The sequence below is a fragment of the Dendropsophus ebraccatus genome, chromosome 15 (assembly GCF_027789765.1).
Source record: "Dendropsophus ebraccatus isolate aDenEbr1 chromosome 15, aDenEbr1.pat, whole genome shotgun sequence".
Classification (NCBI taxonomy): Eukaryota; Metazoa; Chordata; class Amphibia; order Anura; family Hylidae; genus Dendropsophus; species Dendropsophus ebraccatus.
In genome coordinates, this window is record NC_091468.1 from 46,993,757 (window position 1) to 47,014,417 (window position 20,661).

The 20,661-nt window shown below is 44.4% G+C and overlaps 2 protein-coding genes across 4 annotated transcripts; one reads left to right on the plus strand and one right to left on the minus strand.

Annotated features, from left to right (window-relative positions):
- Positions 1-239: 239 nt before the first annotated feature.
- On the minus strand, positions 240-14,411 carry GZF1 (GDNF inducible zinc finger protein 1). 3 transcript variants are annotated; one of them, XM_069955022.1, is made up of 6 exons: positions 14,389-14,411; positions 6,493-7,825; positions 4,331-4,425; positions 3,404-3,571; positions 1,708-1,865; positions 240-754 (listed from the first exon to the last, which is right to left on the minus strand). In XM_069955022.1, exons 2-6 carry the CDS (start codon positions 7,812-7,814, stop codon positions 419-421), a joined length of 2,079 nt encoding a protein of 692 aa, XP_069811123.1. In that variant the 5' UTR covers positions 7,815-7,825; positions 14,389-14,411; the 3' UTR covers positions 240-418. The 3 variants fall into 3 exon arrangements, with proteins under 3 accessions (XP_069811123.1, XP_069811121.1, XP_069811122.1); XM_069955020.1 differs by lacking the exon at positions 14,389-14,411 and adding an exon at positions 13,723-13,975; XM_069955021.1 differs by lacking the exon at positions 14,389-14,411 and adding an exon at positions 13,535-13,666.
- On the plus strand, positions 14,025-16,344 carry LOC138774291 (prolyl-tRNA synthetase associated domain-containing protein 1-like). The gene is made up of 3 exons (XM_069955023.1): positions 14,025-14,139; positions 14,211-14,362; positions 15,865-16,344. The coding sequence occupies exons 2-3, from the start codon at positions 14,282-14,284 to the stop codon at positions 16,294-16,296; spliced, it is 513 nt and encodes a 170-aa protein (XP_069811124.1). The 5' UTR covers positions 14,025-14,139; positions 14,211-14,281; the 3' UTR covers positions 16,297-16,344.
- The last annotated feature ends 4,317 nt before the right edge of the window (positions 16,345-20,661 follow it).

Below are 20,661 nucleotides of genomic sequence, written 5' to 3' on the forward strand. Positions count from 1 at the left end.
CCGAATAGCCTACTCAGAAATAACACAAAACATGCTACCGCCCTGCAGCCGCCACTAGAGGGAGCACAGCAGATGGCTGCATCCTATCTTATTACGCAGATTAATGTATTGCAGACGGTCGTCACTTTGGGTTTCAAATTTAGAATGTCTTAATGTGGATTCAATTCCCTTTGTTTCCTGCATTAATACAACACAAAATACAGAAAACGTTCTTCATGGCCTCCTTGGCCCAGCATCAACTAGACAAGGAACACGCACGTCACTGGTTGGAATGGAAATTTATTGTTAGGAAAATGAACTAACAACAACTAAAATAGTCAGCATACAAAAATAATTGACCATTCCCTTGATACGCCAAAAAATTCATAGTTTCTTACAAACCGAGGTACTGGAAGTATAATTGTCCTAGCCATGTCCCCTACTCCAAGTTGACCATTGCCTGAATGGATTCAGTCTGTGTATGGAGGACAGTCAGGTGGCTAAGTGTCGTGGCTATGTACACTTCTTGAGGTATTATGGCGCAGTCCGTCTTGCAGCCAAGAATAGAGGTAGTGTTGCTTTCTTGCAGTAAATCCACAGTACCTGGCACCACGGTCAAGTTCTGGTAGTGACCGTTTTCTGAGTAAGTCAGCTTTTCTGCAGGTTTCGGTGACTCTTCCCCATCATCTTCAGCGATGTCTGATTTCTGCCCGTCTTCTGCTTTTGGATCCAGAACAACCAGAAAGGATTTCCAAGGTGTATTTTTATCATGTATCTGTAACAAATATGTGAGCAAAAGCTGTAAAGACTCAGGGAGATTCGTATTAGCAGATTATGGCAGAGCACATGCTGTCGAGCGTGTCGGCCCCTTCATTCTAGCAATCGGTGGGGGTCTCAGCACCAGGACCCGCAACGATACACAAGCTGCTATGACAAGTCAGAAGTTTTTTTGTTTTTTTTTTAATGATAGGTACACTTTAAACACGGCGAGGTGTCTAAAGGTGTCTTTGAAGCGTGGCGAGGTGTCAATAAGGGGGACGTAGAGCATCAGTGTCCTTCAGTGACTCTCTCCCTGCCTTTCTTCTTTTCCAGCATAACCATGGGCTGGATCTTCATCTTCGGCGTGCTGAAAAGCCTAGGGCATAAATGCTCTAGGCCTCACCTCATTGACACTTTGCCTCGCTACGTAACCATAAAGTTGATTTTACACTAAATACTGGCTCCAGGATACAGACAGTCCCCGGGTCTGTACATGTCCCAATGTGATAATCAAACAGGCAGTACAGGAGGTTTAAGAGTGTCTCCAAGGGTACAGATTCACTTTAAGAAATACTAGATATTTAGAGTCCATCTTAGTCATGTGCACAGAGCTGTGAAGGGAATGTGCTTAGCGTACATTTCTCCCCACTCGTTGTTGCGATTGGTTGAGGTCCGAGCACCCAAACCCCAACTAATGCCCCTTTGACAGGTTGTTTTTTTTTCCATTAAAACAGTGCACACTTCCTCCTTAAACAAACCTATGGGTAAACCCTAACAAAGATTAAAGCTTTCCTTGTTCCTATGTTGTTTTTTTTAACTTCTGAATTATTTGGAAAAAAAAAAAAAAAAAGAAATCTTGACAACCTCAATAAGGCTGCTATCACTTCTTATCTGCTCCTACTATGTAAGACCTCATTAAATTGTTTTAGTGGTTCAGGCGGCTAGATAGAAAAACAACAATGATCTTACTGAGGTGTGTCTGCGGAGGGTGGATTTGTCGGTGAAGGTGCGCTGACATGCAATGCACATGAATGGCTTCTCTCCTGTGTGGATTCGGTTGTGCCGCTGTAGAGCGTTCAGCTGAGTGAACTGCTTTCCACATTGGTTACAACAATATGGACGTTCTCCTGAGAGAAAAAAGGACACATAATACTGCATTAGCTAAAACTATAAGATAGAGAAAATAGTTATCTGTTCCAAGTGCCCCTAAAAGGGAACCAATCAGCCCAATTGGGATGATTTGGTTCTCTGGAGCACAGTATAAACCTCATCCCGGCCGAAGGCGCTGGCAGGGAGAGAGTAGTGACTAGACACGGATGGTGAGCCGCCCAGATGATTACCTGCTGCACGCCGGAGGATCAAACATAAATTTCTATCATATAAAGCTGCTGCTGCAGCTGTGGCTGGTACGTGCTGCAAGCTGCACAGGAGCTTTATACAGTGCTGCAGGGAACCAAATCAGCCCAATTGGGCTGATTGGTTCCCTTTAAATTCTAAGGCTTTTATATTAAAGGGGTTATCCAGCGCTAAAAAAACATGGTCACTTTCTTTCAGAGACAACACAACTCTTGTCTCCAGGTCAGGTGCGTTTTGCAATTAAGCTCCATTCACTTCAATGGAACTGAGCAGCAAAACCCCGCCCAAGCTAAAGACAAGTGTGGGGCTGTTTCTGGAAGTAAGTGGCCATGTTTTTGTAGCGCTGGATAACCCCTTTAAATTATCCTTAGGATAGGCCATTAATATCAGATCAGTATGGGTCTAAAGGTGCCCAGTGAAGGGAGCCAAACTCGCAGCCTTTGGTAAGTTCGGCCAGATAAGGTATATGGTCGCCTCTTGACTCTCCACCGTCAGATGATGTTGGTGGAAAGATGGGTCAGGCATAATGAATTTTTAACATCCGACCCTTTGTTCTTGGATGGCTAAGCAGATACCAGGACTGTATAGCTGTAGCTTACTCCTTCTCTCCCCAAAGGGAACACATAAATATTCAGCAGTGCTAAACAATCATATGAATTTTGAGGTTGGAAGAGGTTTGGTCGACACCTCAAGGCTATGTTCACACAACATATATTTTGAATTAATCACGGCCACTGTTGCAAATTGCAACACACAGCCGTGATTAATTCAAAATACGACAGAATCACTTCCAGAGTGTATACATATAGACAGACATGCCAGTTTTTTGCGGCTATTCATTGCAGTACCGTCCAGGACGAACTTCACTGACACCAGCCTTTCTGTGACACGGCCAGGTCACAGAATGGCCGATGTCTTAAGAAGTGTGAACCCGGCCCAATTGTGTATCCATATATGTGATGTAAAAGGGGCCTTAGACATACGGTAAGTGTTAGGCTGCATGTACCGGAGTCCCCCCGCGCCCGGACAGCATCTGTAATTAGATGCTGGGAACGGGGTAGACTGTATTCATAAGCGCCGCGCTGTAGTAACAGCACCGCACGGCTGATTCATTACAGCGCGGCCCTTATGAATACAGTCTCCCCCGCTCCCAGCATCTAATTACAGATGCTGTCCGGGCACGGGGGGACTCCGGTACATGCATTCCACGTCCGTGATCCGTCAGGATCACGGAATGTGGGAATGCAGCCTTAGTAGAGACAATTGCCATCTATAGGTTTCTGCCAGACAGACAATATATTTGTGTTACCAGTGTGAACTTTATTATGCTGGTAGAGAGAATTCCTCTGAGCGAATGTCCTGAAGCAGATATCACATCTGAATGGCTTGGCTCCGGTATGTATACGATTATGATGCTTCAGATATTCCTTGGAGGCAAAACTTTTCCCGCAGGTCTCACACATGAAAGGCCGCTCTCCTGTGCCAATAACAGAGGGGGTGAAAACATACAAAAATTAGTATATACAGCCGTATACACAATCAGATTTGGGTCTGTCTCCCTCTATCACATACACATTTTGGTAGGAGATGCAGCTCCTTTGGCATGGATGTCCACCCAAAAATGTCACTTGCATTTCAATAGATCCAGAACTATTTGCCCATTCATTTCTTACTATATCTATAGGGAGGTGTAGCTTTGTTTTTCCTATACAAAGTTCCAAATCCCCTGCATAGACATACATTCTGTTCCTGGAGCTACATCTGTAGGGAAGAAAGGTTTGTCCCCAAAACATGTAATTTAATCGTACCACAACATGCAGTAAGCTCACATGGAGCCAGAACATTACAATGTGGGATTTTTCAAAGGAGAGGATATAACTAGCTAATCATGGGGGTACAACCTCCCAAGAATGGAGGTCAATGGCCCCGAGTGAATTAAGCAGCAGCATGTATGATCAACCGTCACTCCATTTAATGTCTTTGGGACATCCATAGTGTAGACATGCTCAGTGCCATGTACAGTAGACACTCATCTGTTCCTATATTCCCTGCCATAGTACAAGTTTTACCATTTACTGTAATCTTGCATTGCATTACGTTAATGTTACTGCTTGTATTACGTTCCAGAGCTGCATTCACAACTCTGCTGATTGCGTGTGGTTTCTTACTTTGAAAAAAAGCTTTGGAGAATGTGTTGTTCCTATACATATATATGTTACCTGTTGCTGTTACTTACCTGTGTGACACCTTTTATGATAAATGAGCATGTGATTCTGTGTAAACTTGGCTCCGCACTCTTCACAGACAAAGGGTTTCTCTCCTGTGTGGATTCTGTGGGGCAAAATAACACAATCAATCTTCAATATGGATATATGTTACACTGTAGGGATTTGCTAAAACTGTAGGTGTTTAACTCTGTGTACATTGTTATGGTTTTTATCGTAATGAAATATAGTAGTTTAAAGGGGTAGTGCGGCGCTAAGAAATTATTCACAAAATAACACACATTACAAAGTTATACAACTTTGTAATGTATTTTATGTATGTGAATCGCCCCCTTCCCCGTGTTCCCCCACCCCCGCACATGGACCCGGAAGTGTAGTGTACCATACATACCTGACGCGTGTCTACCCTCGTCCCCGATCTTCTGTCAACGACGTAATCTTCGGGAGGCCGGCCGAATCGCTGCAGCCGTCCCCCCTCTGCCGCGTCATCAGCTGCTCAGCCGCGATTGGCTGAGCACAGTTATGGGGTGGGGGAACACGGGGAAGGGGGTGATTCACATACATAACATACATTACAAAGTTGTATAACTTTGTAATGTGTATTATTTTGTGAATAATTTCTTAGCGCCGCACTACCCCTTTAATATCCCAAGAAGACAATGGTGCTGGAGTTCGTCTTTCTGAAAGAGTGGAAACTTTTGTGTTAGCTGGATGAGTACCTCTCTCTGCATCCCTACCCACTGAAAATGAACAGGGCAATGGGATGCGATCACATATAAAATAAAAGCCTATCCACAGGACCTGCTGATCCGATGTATGTCACTGCCATGGAGCCCAAGGACACAATTACACCACGTATGGAGCCAAGGCTTCGGGTTCCATACCCTATTACTTCCAGACTCCTTGGCATTTTGGTAGCTGCTATGTAAACAAGTACCAATCTTATTAATCACTGGTCATTTACTGAGTCTATTGCATAGCTTGGTAATAATCCGACCAGAACTACACAAGGGAACACTAGATCAGTGGGAGTCCAACCACTGATCCCAATCAATTCTACAAAGTAACAATTACCAGTCCCTTTTACTAGGGGAGACGTGAACCATATAAATGGCACCTCTCCATTCAAGGGGTTGTATCATGCAAACACTCCCATTTTACCTAAAAACCAACTATTCTAATCCCTAGCAGTCAGCTACTTCTAACCAACCCCCATCCACCCACCCTACAGTGACATGAAGGCCACCCTAATACAGGCTCTTTATGTAATGCATGGACAGTATGAAAAAACATTATACGGTCAGCTTTTTATTAAACAACTATCTAACACCACAAAAACAGCACAACTCCACCACCATGAAAACCAAATGCTTTAAGCAGGCCACATGCACAGGGGTTATCATTATGAGACACCACCTGAAAAGTGGACTGGATATACAGAAATAACTATGTGGGCCACTGTTCTAATATCTCTTATTCACTTTACTTGCACTCTGTACCTGGGAATCGCCATGGTCAGATATCTAGAAGATAGTAAAATGACATGGAAGTCCCATTCGCATCGCATTATATTTCAGGACTTCTATGAAGCGGTACAGTGGCAAAATGTTAAAAAAGGGACAACAACATAATGCCCAATGTGCTGCAAACAAGCACATACAGTTCAATGGACTGAACAGAATTTAGAGTAATTGTGACTCTCCATTGTGCACTCCATTTCTGGAACATATAGGCTTCCTGTGCAGAACTCAAAAACATGGTCAACCATGCTTACGGGTTCCACACAGGCCACATATACATTTAGGAAATAGAGTTCGGAATAGAGTCAGAACTAAAATCAGCCCACTGAAGTCCATGGCCCATCAGCAACATGTCTGGCCTGTATGTACCTCGGCATCCCATATTGACAATTTGCCAATATACAGACCAATGCATGCCCTGAAAATAATGTGAATGGGGCTTAAGACAGAGACCGTGTGAGGGTGCGTTCACACCTACAGGATCCACAGCAGATCTGCAGCAGATTTGATGGTGCAGATTTGATGCTGTGTTCAGTTAATTAAATGAAATCTGCTGCGGATCCGCAGCAGAAATTCAGCTGCGGATCCAGTAAGTGTGAACGTACCCTTAAAGAGAATAGAGGGTGACGTTCTCAAACCTCCAAACTTCTCACCTCATATGAGTTTTAAGCGCAGATGTCTGGGAAAACTTGGCATCACACTGGCTGCATTCAAAGGGCTTGTCCCCAGTATGGGTTCTTTCATGGAGCCTCAATGCAGTCTTGGAGCTCAAACCCTTCCCACACAATTGGCAGAAGTGTCTTTCTCCGCCACCTTCATGGACTTGTAAGATGTGCCTCTTGATGTCTTTTTTCCTTTTAAACTTTTTCCCACAAAGCTCACAGGGGAATTGCCGGTCATTGCTGTGCACGTGACGTTGGTGACTTTTCAGATTGCAGCGATTTGCGAAAGTCTGGCTGCAAATCTCACACAGATAAACCTCTTCAGATCCACCATGATTCTGCTTGGAGTGTTTCAAGTAAGTTTTTTCTTCTTCAAAGTTCTCCCCACAAATGGGGCACATAAAACCTCCCGCAGTTTTGTTGCTTTCTTCGTTAGATTTTTTATCACTCTCCTCCAGTTCGCACGGACTGTCTTCATCATCTTCTGCTTTGATACTACAGTCAGTCTGTTCATCCATAGGTTCTTCATTACACGAGCTGCCTTCATTTCCTAGGCCGTTTAACAAGGAGCTGACTTCTTCGCAGCTCTGCTGCTCCCGGAGATGACGGGTATACTTTTTTTTAGGAATTTCAACAAGAGCTTTTTTGCCAGCAAGGCGGCCGCTTGATCTTTTAGCTTTGGTGTTTGGAAGCTTTGAGGGATCTTTTGATTTTTCAACATAATTTTCATCGACTGTGGTTGACTCCGGACACAACTCAATTTCATTATTTCCTTCTGCTGCAATTGGGAGGTTGGTGCAATTACTGGTTACTGGAACCTCATTCTTGTCCATCTCCTGGACAGAATTTGCCAGTTCTTGTATATCTTCTTCAGTGTCCTGAGACTCAACAATATTTTGCAAGTCCAACCATACAGAGTCCTCCAGCTGCTTTTTATGTTGCATGCAAGTTTCTGTAAGGTCAATGCATTTCAGTTTGTCTGCAATATCTATCATCCTTTGCACTTGGTCTTCATACACCTCTACCCTAGCTGTGTAAACAAACTCCAGGAATGAGGAGAAGTCTGTAGGAGTTATTTCATTCAACACAACAGTACCTCCCGTATCAGACTCATTCATAAATACCTCCTTAAAGTACTTGCTGGAGGCAGCGAGGACAGATCTGTGGGCAGTGAACTCTACTCTGGGCCCCTGATGTTCTATTATTACAGTCACATCACACAAGTGGCCGTGGAGACGAAGTTGATGCATTTCATTCATAAGGTGGACAGGCAAAGATTTGGACTCCAGCAAAACAGCCGTGCTTTCCATCATAGTAGACCTGGCTGAAATAGAGATCAAAAAGACGAGAATGAGATTCTGTAGGGACAGTGTGCAGCATCCTTAGCTAACTAAATCTAAAAATTCACCATCCTACACAGGACACATAGCTAAGGGCTTGTTCACATATGTCCAGTGATCTAGGGGAATGCCAGATGCATAATATTGGATTCATCAAACCCAGCATTTTATAGGCTGAAATGGTGTATGGCATTGGACCAGTCAACTCATCAGATAAAAAAATGCTGCTGTTTTGTGATCCAGAGCAACCATGGCAGAGACTATGTATGTCTACCCATCAAGTGTAAATATGTGTGGAGGCAGTATATAGTGAGGGGACAGTATATATTTTGTAGAGGCATTATACAGTGTGTGTGAAGACAGTGTACAGTGTGTGTGGAGGCATTGCATATTGTCTGTGGGCAATATACATTGTGTGTGGACTCGGAGACATTGTATATTGTGTGGAGGCTCTATACGTTGTGTGTGGAATCATTATATAGTGTGCGGAGGCAGTGTACAGTGTGTGGGGCAGTATAATATGCAGGGCTGTGGAGTCGGAGCTAGTGTTGGCTGGAGTCGTACCAAAAAAATGTTCTGACTCCAGCTTTAAAAAACATCTTTTAAAATTTTATAATTGAGTTTTCATGTGGATTCTATAAATGCTCCTCATTAATGTAGTTTATGTTCTATCAATCTAAGCCCTTTATTTATTTTTAACAACCAGAAAAACCCTTTGTCACATACATTTAGTTTCCTCCATATATCAGTAATCTGGTCTCTATTAAGGCTGGGTTCACACTACGTATATTTCAGTCAGTATTGTGGTCCTCATATTGCAACCAAAACCAGGAGTGGATTGAAAACACAGAAAGGCTCTGTTCACACAATGTTGAAATTTAGTGGATGGCCGCCATATAACGGTAAATAACTGCCATTATTTCAATATAACGGCCGTTGTTTTAAAATAACAGCAAATATTTGCCATTAAATGGCGACCATCCACTCAATTTCAACATTGTGTGGACAGAGCCTTTCTGTGTTTTTAATCCACTCCTGGTTTTGGTTGCTATGAGGACCACAATACTGACTGAAATATACGTAGTGTGAACCCAGCCTAAAATTGTAAATTGTGTGGGGAGGGAGATCTGTGCTGTTCTCTTCCTGGATGCTGGATGATTGTAAATGAGCAGCAGTGTAATATGAAGATATCCTGTGTAATATAGAGGAGGAGGACAAGCCATAAGTAGTTTAGCAGTAACCTCTGTCCTCAGTGTGGTGTTTCTCTCTGGGAGAAGATTGTGTGTTTTTCTTCTGTGTGCTATAGCTGCAGCAGGCTGTGTATGTGTGTGTGCTATGGCTGCAGCAGGCTGTATGTGTATGTGTTTGTGTATGTATGCTATGGCTGCAGCAGGCTGTGTGTGTGCTATGGCTACAGCAGGCAGTGTGTGTGTGTGTACGCGCTATGGCTGCATCAGGCTGTGTGACATAGATCAGTATGATAGGCGCTCTGCTGATTAAGCCTGCCTGTGACAGACATAATCAACAGAGCGCCGATCGGACCGCACGGAGGAAGGTGAGAGACCTCCGGCGGTCCGTTAAATTGATCGGGACCCCTGCAGTCACACTGTGGGGGTCCCGATCGGTAAGGGACAGGGGATTGCACCATTTAGGGGGTTAATGACACGCTGCAGAGCGATCGCTGCAGCCTGTCATTAACGGTGAGGGCCGGGCTGCTCACTGCAGCCAGCCCCTACCTCCTGTGATACGCCCAGAGTCGTCTGGGGACAGACTTCCAGGGCATACCGGTACGTCCTTAGTCGACTAGGGGTTAAAGGGGTAGTGAAAAATCCAGGGGGGAGAGGGGGTTCATAATAAAGAAGTCCTATTAACCCATCCCCTTGCCTCCACAGTGCAACATGCTCCCAATCCTGTGATGTCATGGCCCCCCAGAAATGCCCTCTCAGATAATCAGTGAGTGAGGCAGCATACAGCTGCAGTCACTGCCTAACTGAGCAGGTAGTTCCTGTGGGGCTGCGATGATTCAGGAGCACGGAGGCTGAAAGAGATCTGATAAATCAGGGCCTGTATCTGGCCTCTATATCACCATGGCTGACCCCTTCTATATCACCATGGCTGACCCCCTCTATATCACAATAGCTGACCCCCTCTATATCACCATGGCTGACCCCCTCTATATCACCATGGCTGACCCCCTCTATATCACCATGGCTGACCCCCTCTATATCACCATGGCTGACCCCTCTATATCACCATGGCTTACCCCCCTCTATATCACCATGGCTAACCCCTGTATATCAGTAAGGCTGAGCCCTCTATATCACAGGGATCTGGCATTACACGGAAGCTTCTGAGCCAGATATACTTGACACTAGTTGCACAAATAAGTCCCCTGGTGTCCGGCTGGCCATTTATACAGGAGTCGGTCCTGATAAAATTCAGGAGTCTGAGCTGCGGTTTACGACTCCACAGCCCTTATATGTGTGTGGGCACTATACAGTGTGTTGAAACAGTATATATTGTCTGTGGAGGCATTTCACTGTGTATAGGGGCAGTATACAGTTTGTGGAGGCAGTATACATTGTATAGGGACAGTACATATTTTGTGGAGGCAGTATACGGTGTATGGAGGCGTTATATATTGTGTTTAGGCAGTATACAGTGTGTGTGGAGGCAATATAAGGTGTGTGGGGGCAGTATAATGTGTGTGAAGGAATTATGTAGTGTGTAGGAACAGTATAGATTTTGTAGAGGCAGTACGGTGGCAGTGGGGGGCAATATACTGTGTGTGGTGGCATTATACAGTGTGCATGAGCAGTATATGAAGTGTGTGAACGCAGCATATATTGTGTGTGGAGGCAGTATGTATTGTGTGGAAGTAGTGTGGAGGCATTATATATTGTGTGGGGACAGTATATATTGTGTGGAGGCAGTATACGGTGTGTGGGCAGACATATGGTGTGTAGAGGCAATATATAATGTGTGTGGAAACACTATATTTTGTGGGGGGGCATTATACAAGGTATGTGAAGGCAGTATACGGTGTGTGGAGACAGTATATATGGTGTGTGGAGACAGTATATTGTGTGGAGGCATTTTACGGTATGTGTGGGGAACATACAGTGTATGGGGAGGCACTATTTATTGTGTGATGGCCTTTTTACTGTATGTGGGGGACTGTATATTATGTGGCAGCAGTATATACTGTGTGTGGAGGCAGTAAACAGTGTGTGAGGAGACATGATATGGTGAGTAGTCGGCTATATACTGTGTGGAGGACTGAATATTGTGCGGAGGCTGTGTGTACGGCGTGTGGAGGCGCTGCACGTACTCCATGCATATATGGTGTGCGGAGGCTATATATGCTGCGCACATGTACGGCGCGCAGAGGCTGCATGCACCGCGCGCATATACGGTGTGTGGAGGCTGCATGTACTGCGCACGGAGGCCGCATGCACCGCACGCATATACGGTGTGTGGAGGCTAAATATACTGCGTGCGGAGGCTGTATGTACTGCGTGCACATACGGTGTGTGGAGGCTGTATGTACTGCGTGTGGAGGCTGTATGTATGCCGTGAGGAGGCTGCATGCACCGCACGCATATACGGTGTGTGGAGGCTAAATATACGGTGTGTGGAGGCTGCATGTACTATACAGTGTGTGGAAGCTGTATATACAGTGTGCGCGGAGGCTGTATATACAGTGTGCGCGGAGGCTGTATATACAGTGTGCGCGGAGGCTGTATATACAGTGTGCGCGGAGGCTGTATATACAGTGTGCGCGGAGGCTGTATATACAGTGTGCGCGGAGGCTGTATATACAGTGTGCGCGGAGGCTGTATATACAGTGTGCGCGGAGGCTGTATATACAGTGTGCGCGGAGGCTGTATATACAGTGTGCGCGGAGGCTGTATATACAGTGTGCGCGGAGGCTGTATATACAGTGTGCGCGGAGGCTGTATATACAGTGTGCGCGGAGGCTGTATATACAGTGTGCGCGGAGGCTGTATATACAGTGTGCGCGGAGGCTGTATATACAGTGTGCGCGGAGGCTGTATATACAGTGTGCGCGGAGGCTGTATATACAGTGTGCGCGGAGGCTGTATATACTGCGTGTGCGGAGGCTGTATATACTGCGTGTGCGGAGGCTGTATATACTCGGTGTGTGGAGGCTGTATATACTACGTGAGTGGAGGCTGTATATACTACGTGAGTGGAGGCTATATATACTACGTGAGTGGAGGCTGTATATACTGTGTGTGTGTGTGGAGGCTGTATATACTGTGTGTGGAGGCTGTATATTCTGTGTGTGGAGGCTGTATATACTGTGTGCGGAGGCTGTATATACTGTGTGTGTGCGGAGGCTGTATATACTGCGTGTGTGGAGGCTGTATATACTGCGTGTGTGGAGGCTGTATATACTGCGTGTGTGGAGGCTGTATATACTGCGTGTGTGGAGGCTGTATATACTGCGTGTGTGGAGGCTGTATATACTGCGTGTGTGTGGAGGCTGTATATACTGTGTGTGTGTGGAGGCTGTATATACTGTGTGTGTGTGTGGAGGCTGTATATACTACGTGAGTGGAGGCTGTATATACTACGTGAGTGGAGGCTGTATATACTGTGTGTGTGGAGGCTGTATATACTGCGTGTGTGGAGGCTGTATATACTGCGTGTGTGGAGGCTGTATATACTGCATGTGTGTGTGGAGGCTGTATATACTACGTGTGTGGAGGCTGTATATAGTGTGTGTGTGTGTGTGTGTGTGTGTGTGTGTGTGTGTGGAGGCTGTATATACTACGTGTGTGGAGGCTGTATATAGTGTGTGTGTGTGTGTGTGTGTGTGTGTGTGTGTGTGTGTGGAGGCTGTATATACTACGTGAGTGGAAGCTGTATATACTGTGTGTGTGGAGGCTGTATATACTGTGTGTGTGTGTGTGTGTGGAGGCTGTATATACTACGTGAGTGGAGGCTGTATATACTGTGTGTGGAGTCTGTATATACTGTGTGTGCGGAGGCTGTATATACTGTGTGTGCGGAGGCTGTATATACTGTGAGTGGAGGCTGTATATACTGTGTGTGTGGAGGCTGTATATACTGTGTGTGTGTGGAGGCTGTATATACTGTGTGTGTGGAGGCTGTATATACTGTGTGTGTGTGGAGGCTGTATATACTGTGTGTGTGTGGAGGCTGTATATACTGTGTGTGTGGAGGCTGTATATACTGTGTGTGTGGAGGCTGTATATACTGTGTGTGTGGAGGCTGTATATACTGTGTGTGTGTGGAGGCTGTATATACTGTGTGTGTGGAGGCTGTATATACTGTGTGCGGAGGCTGTATATACTGTGTGTGGAGGCTGCATATACTGTGTGTGCGGAGGCTGTATATACTGTGTGTGGAGGCTGTATATACTGTGTGTGGAGGCAGGAGGAGACATAGTACAACAGGTCAGCTAAGGAGAACTACCTGACACCATGGCCCTTAGTAATATGTAACTAGGGGGCGGGGATATGCAAATCAGGTGTCCGGCCTGTACATGCCGCCACGGCCTCACTGCTCATTCATTACCCGCAGTTGTGGTCTCCGGTATAATACAGATATATACACACCAGCGCTATATACACTCACTCTCCTATATCACAGTGCTAACAAAATTATAATTTATGCAAAAAAAAAAAAAAATTAATTCTTACTACGGTCACGTGACTTTGCCACAGACAGGCGAAAACTCAGCAGACACGTGACCACGTCTAATGCAGCCTTTTATTATAATCATATTAAGGCTAGAGCTAGTAATCTCCTCAGTGACAGGCCCCCGTCTAGTCTCATCCCACATGTGTTCCGGTAACCCTGACAGCCGAACAGGTGAGCCGCTACGTACCTTGCGGCTGTACCGTGTATTCCGGTACAGCGCCGCACTGTGTCGCTCAGTCACAGATGATTACGGTGCATACCGGAAGTGATGAAGATATACGGTAACCCAGAAGAACTCGCTGTTTGTTCGACCACGCCCATTTTCTAGTGTACTACCAATCAACAGCTACTATGCAAATAGACAGGAATAGATTGCGGGTGACGTCATTACAGGGGGAAAAGAGAAAATAGCTGGGAGCGGTTTTACGTCTTCAGTTTACGTCTTCACCCTCCTGCAGCTGTTGCAAAACTACAACTCCCATCATGCCTGGACAGGAATTGTAGTTTTGCAACAGCTGGACGACCTATCCCTGGCCTAGATCTTCACGGACTCTAGATGCTGAGGGGATAGAGCTTGTAGCTGTATATAGTAGCAACATATATAGTAAATATATACAAGGTTCTCCTATAATACTGCTACAGCTTTTTGTCAAGTAATTCAATTGTATAATAAAGTTTTGTTTTAAAAAAAATTATATTGGTGACTATACCCAGGGGTGAACAGCAGGGGGCAGCAGAGTAACAGCATGACGTCTTCTCTGAGGGAAGAACTGCAGCAATATCTCCATGAGCTGGGTATCCAGCCGGAGTGTGTGGAGCACCCTGAGGTAAAGTCCGGGCGGGGTCGGGTCACCTTATATAAAGCGGGTGAGGCGGGAAAACAAGGAGCGCTGCTGCTCTGTCTATTACACGTGCAGGGTGCCGGCTCTTCTCCCCATTGTGCCACGTTGTATTATACGTGTGGCCACCAGATGGCGCTGAATCTCCTTATTGCAGGGTTTCCGCCTTGTAACTGACTCCATTCGTATAGCGCCCTCTACTGGTTATTCTGAAGCTGTGCAAAGAGCCTTTTTTTATGGTCAAGATGCTTTTTTTTAACATGTTGATTGGCAGGGTTCACTTACATTTTTACATCAGTCGTGGTAATGAGGACAATGTAAATATTATTTATGTTGTTTGGTCCAATGCAGCTTCAAAATCAACTGGGGTCAGTAAGTTATACAGATTTCTAAGCGACTTCTGTTTACACAACTCAGATCTTTAGGGTAGCTTCACACGTACAGTATGGCAGCAGATTTGACTAAATGAATGGACACAGCATTAAATCCGCACTGTAAAATCTGCTGCAGATCTGCAGCGGCTTTAATGCTGTGTCCATTTATTTAGTCAAATCTGCTGCGAATCCGCAGCGGAAAATCAGCTGCGATATGATACGTGTGAAGCTACCCGTAGGATGCGTTCACACTTACCGGATCTGAAGCTGATTTTCTGCGGCAGATCCGCAGCAGATTTCATTTAAATAACTGAACACAGCATCAAATCTGCACCATCAAATCTGCTGCGGATCCTGTAGGTGTGAACGCACCCTTAAAGTGACTCTGTACCCACAATCTGACCCCCACCAAACCGCTTGTACCTTCAGATAGCTGCTTTTAATCCAAGATCTTTCCTGGGGTTTGTTCGGCAGATGATGCAGTTATTGTCCCAAAAACAACTTTTAAACTTACGTCCGTGTCTTGGAGTATCTGTGCCCTAACTTTGCACCACCCTTTTTATTATTAGGAATGCCCTTAGAACATTTTCTCCTGTCTGAACATTGCACAGGTGCCTTAACCATCTGGCCCATGTGCCGTCTTCACACAGCTGATGAATAGGAGACAATCTGCCTGGGGCATTCCTAATGATGAAGAGGGCGGGGAGGAGGGACAGAGAGGTTGTGCCAGCCTAATGCATACACAATCTAGGCCATAGCTGTTGGGCACGGGGCTGCAAGTTTAAAAGTTGTTTTTTAGGACAATAACTGCATCACCTGCTGAACAGACCCCAGGGCAGATCTTGGATTAAAAGCAGCTATCTGAAAGTACAAGCGGTTTGGGGGGTCTCAAAAGAGACCGTCTGCTGCAATGAGACAGAAAAAAAAGTGAGAGTGAGCTGGGAAGTGAAGCGCTTAGTCGAGCACTTCTCCTGGTTCTATTTTAGGAGTCCGAATTGGCAAGTATGTATCAGTCTGATGCAATTCTACTAACAAAATGGAGTTTATTATTATTTAAAAAAAAAAAAAGGGTAAAAAAAAATTGAAGATATGTCTTACATTTATCTGTTTTTACAGGTCTTTACAGTGGAGGAAATGATGCCACACGTCCAGCATCTAAAAGGGGCACATAGTAAAAATCTGTTCTTGAAAGACAAGAAGAAGAAAGGGCTGTGGCTGGTGACCGTGCTCCATGACCGCCAAGTAAACCTCAACGATCTCGCAAAGAAGCTGAACGTTGGCAGCGGAAATCTCCGGTTTGCAGATGAAGCGGCAATGATTGAAAAGCTGAAGGTGGGTCAGGGTTGTGCCACCCCCCTCTCCCTCTTCTGTGATGTCAAAGGAGAGGTAAAGTTTGTTCTGGATTCTAAGTTTTTGGAAGGAGGCCATGAGAAGGTGTACTTCCATCCCATGACCAACGCTGCCACCATGGGGATCACACCTGAAGAATTCGTCACCTTCTTGAAAAAGACCGGCCATGACCCTGTAGTCATAAACTTTGATGATTAGATGTGGACGTGTTCTAATATTTTAGTTGTCAAATATGGAAATATGGATATAGAATAAAATCAGTTTTTTGGTATTTGTGTTTGCATTGTCCTACTTTATTTAGCCATGGTTTGAAGTACTGCAGTACAGCATGTTCTTTTATATCTGTCCCCTACTTGTTATTAAAGGGGTTGTTCATCAATATTTTTTTTCTTTCAAATCACCAGGTGCCAGAGATTTGTAATTTACTTCTATTAAAAATCTCAAGTGTTCCAGTACTAATCAGCGTCTGTATGTCCTACAGGAAGTGGTGTATTCTTTCCAGTCTGACACAGTGCTCTCTGCTGCCACCTCTGTCCGTGTCAGGAACTGTCCAGAGCAGCAGCAAATACTCATAGAAAACTTCCCCTGCTTTCCAGACTGGAAAGAATACATCACTTCCTGCAGGACATACAGCAGCTCATAAGTACTGGAAGACTTGAGAAGTAAATTACTATTCTCTGGCACTTTCTGGCAAAAGTTGATTTGAAAGAAAAAATTTGGGGGTGAACTACCCCTTTAAAGTATAATCCGTAGATTAGTATATGGCCAAGTTCACACAGAGTATGTAAAACAACGGCCGTTGTTTATTAACACTGCTGACTTGGGACAACAACTGTAATGTATACCCACTGTATACACTTTGGCCGTTGTTCTCTGCGGCCGCAGAAAATAATTGACTGTGAACAGCGGCCAGAGAAAATAGGCCGTACTTTACACTGTGGTCAATGGTTGAAGTGGGTTGCGGGCACGCCCAAATGTACCCGCTTTCCATTTAAAATAAAATGATAATGTTCATCCAGACGAACATGTAGGACAGCAGCCGTTGTTTGACACAGCCATGTCAAACAATGGCTGTTGTCTTACATAGTGTGAACATAGCCTAAACTTGGGATGGGGAAGCTTCGGCCCTCCAGCTGCTGCAAAACTGCAATGCCCCATCATGTCTAGTTTTCATAGTTGATGCACTGGATCTTTGATTCTAGTTTCATGTAATCAGTAGCCTTAAAGTGTAATGGTCCTTTAAAAAAATTTTCAGAAATCAGTAGTACAAGCGAAACTCTGTAATAGGTTTTATTAGGCAAAAAAGCCTCTTTCTGTACTCAAAAAGCTGTTTTCCAGCCCCCCACCCCCTTCTTATCTGTGCATTATTAGTCAAAGTCGTGCACATTACAGAGGAGCAAAGTGAAGATGGGTTTGCTGAGTCCATTATAACCTATGAAGGGGGGAGGGGCCAAGGAGGGATGGGTGAGCAGGAAGAGGAGAAAAGCAGCCCAGCAGTTTGGAGACTGTCTGGGTACATAAAATGCTGGATTCACAGGTCATAAAGGTCAATCTGGGAAATTGATGAGGGAAGATTGCAGGATGATGTGTTGTGCAGTGCTGCCTTTTCTCCTCTCTGTGCTCACTCACCCCCTCGGCCCCTCCCCCTCCATAGACCATAATGGCCCAAAAACATTTTTTTGCTTTTTCTGAAGTGAGGGGTGAGGTAGCAAAATGGCTTTTTGAGTACAGAAGGAAACTCTTTTGCCTAATAAAACCTATTACAGAGTTTCTTAAAATCGCTTGTACTATTGATAGTTACTGATTTCAGCAAAGTAACATTTTTTGGTATTGGTAGTTTATTGATAAGGCAGCTCAATCGATAAACGTTTTATTTTGAGAGAAGTCGTATGTAAGTAAAACTCAATTACATCATCTATATTCACATATAAAGAGGGTATTTTGTGCCTATCTGAACATCTGTGGAATCTGTGAAAAACATGGATGCCATAGACTTCTATAGAGAATTAATCACACTCAGCGCTAGGACATGACCTATTTTTTTAGTTGAACAGATTGCAACTTTGCGGAAGGTGTGAATAAAGCCTAACAAAACTTACATTATTTTCCTGCATATAAGATTACTTTTTAACCAAGGAAAATCTGAAAGGTCAGGGGTCATCTTACACGCCGGGTGTCATCTTATAGGGCGGATGCTGAAAAACTTTGGAACCGGCCTGGAGAATCTGTGGTTGACACATATGGTGGAGGGAGCTCAAAAATGTCCGCATCCCTGCAGTATGCGTGACCGCATGAAGAGCAGAGCAAGCTTCAGGCATCCGGGGTATGGAAAAAGGAGATATGGTAGAGGGCGATGTGCCCAGAAAAAACACACCTCTATCACCCGTCTGGCCGCCCTTATATCCTACCAGAATTACTGTACCTCCTTCTCTGCCTCTCAGATCTCGCTGCTGTCTGTTTTTTTATTTTTATTTGGTGTGCATTGGAAGAGGGGTAGTCTTGTACGGCGAGTATATCCCAAACCCTATATTTTAACTGGAAAAGTTGGGAGTCGTCTTATATGCAGGAAAATACGGTACTTATACTTATTTCATTTGCATCTAATTTCCCTATTTGAGTCAAACACACAGGCCACCACATAGCGTAAAAACCAAATTCATGTTATTTACAGGGTATATTACACATGTATAAAATCATATACTGTTACCAGTATGAACATGTATGTTTTGTTTTTTCTTTGAAATGTTGCTTCCACCTGTCAATGAGTGAACAATGAACATTTTTATTCGCAGCTTGTCTATCTGGCAAGCACGAGGGACAGCTGCACGACCCATGAAATTGAACACAGACTGAGCACTGTGCAGCAGAACATTTATTATTTATTGGATTTTTTTAGTCTGTAATTAAGAATAATGCCAGAGGATCTGCACGGTAATAAACCTACTGCACTTCGCTGGCACCTCCATTACTATATAAAAGTTGTAAATCAGAGCTTTCAGCATCTTTTTGGTGACTAAAGTAAAGGCAGTGTACAATAAGACTTCTTACGCTGAATATGGAGATATAACTCTTATTTCAATCCATCTCTCCAGTGCTGAGATATAAGCTTTAGAAAATAGGAGATAAAAGCCACAGAGTATTCCCTAGGCCTGACAAAGCCCAGCAACATTCAGTCCCTTCTCTCCTAACACATGTAAACAGCATCACTGGACAATGCTGGGCTTTTGCACACACCCCTGTGAGCTTTGTCTCCTAGTTTGCATAAAATTTCTCTGCACTGGAGTGACGGATTGAAATAAGAGTTATATCTCCTGATTCAGGGTAAGAAGTCGTATTGTACACTGCCTTTACTTTAGTCAGCAAAAAGCTGCTGACAGGTCCTCTTTAATGTCTTTCCACACGGCATGGTCCTGTAAGTGAAACAGTTTCTTTAATTATAGTTCTGGGGTCACTTAGCAGTCCCTCTGGGTTGTATTTATACACCGACTGAACCAGAGCATGTGACATGCAGTCATTGCATTGTCGCTACTGGAAATATAGTGATGCAGGTACAAGCATTGGTGAACTCAGGGTCCTTTTACACACAGATATCTGACAGATTTTTGAAGTTAAAGCCAGGAATGAATTTTAAAATAGGAGAAATCTCAGTCTTTCCTTTATGACCTGTTCTCTGTTTATAGTCTGTTCCTGGCTTTGGCTTCAAAAAACTGTCAGATATCTGTATGTGTAAACAGACCCTTAGAAGAATGTCATTTGTTTGCATGAGGGCTGCAGCACCTTCAAAACAGCTGATCGGTGGGGGTGCTCAAGGATGGGCCAACATTGTTATAGGGCTGGATGACCTCTAATTTTCTATGTATCTTCTTGATTTTTACCTGGTGAACAGTTGCATGGACACTGGGACTTAATTATGTTTGTTTAAAGGGCTTTTTACATGGTCAAATCATCGGCCAGGAGCGTCACTAGAAATGCTCCTGCATCTGATAATTAGCCGTTGTAATAGTGACAGCGATCTGTTTTGAACCAGCTCTAAATTTTATCTTTATGGGCCGCACATCTCTGTGTAGACAGGGGTTTGTAAAGATAAAGGGAAACTGACAACATATAGGTATAAACCTGTATACATACCATGCTGCTTGTGGAACAAGCAGCGTGGCTGGTAAGTATACACTGCTTGTGATCTGGAAATATATATACATATTCCAGAACCCAATATATACATATCTGTGCTGTCAAGTTTCCCAGGCTGTACGACCAGTACAAGGATAGTCCGTGCAGCTGGGGTCCCTTGATTTTTGTTGTGCCGTGTGAAGGCGCTGCAAACGAGCACAGATCTCACTGATCGCTCTCATTTGCGGCCTCCACAGCTGACAAATCTTCTGGTCTAAAAGGACCCCCTACTGCAGACATGGTAGTGGTAGGAGATTTCTACTACAGCCACACAGGACACTGAGGAGAGGGGACATGGATGATCTGGGATATGCATGGAAAGTTTTTTGTATGTATTTCTCAGTTTTCGCAATGAGATACAGTATAAACAAAGCAAATGAGATTAATGAAGAA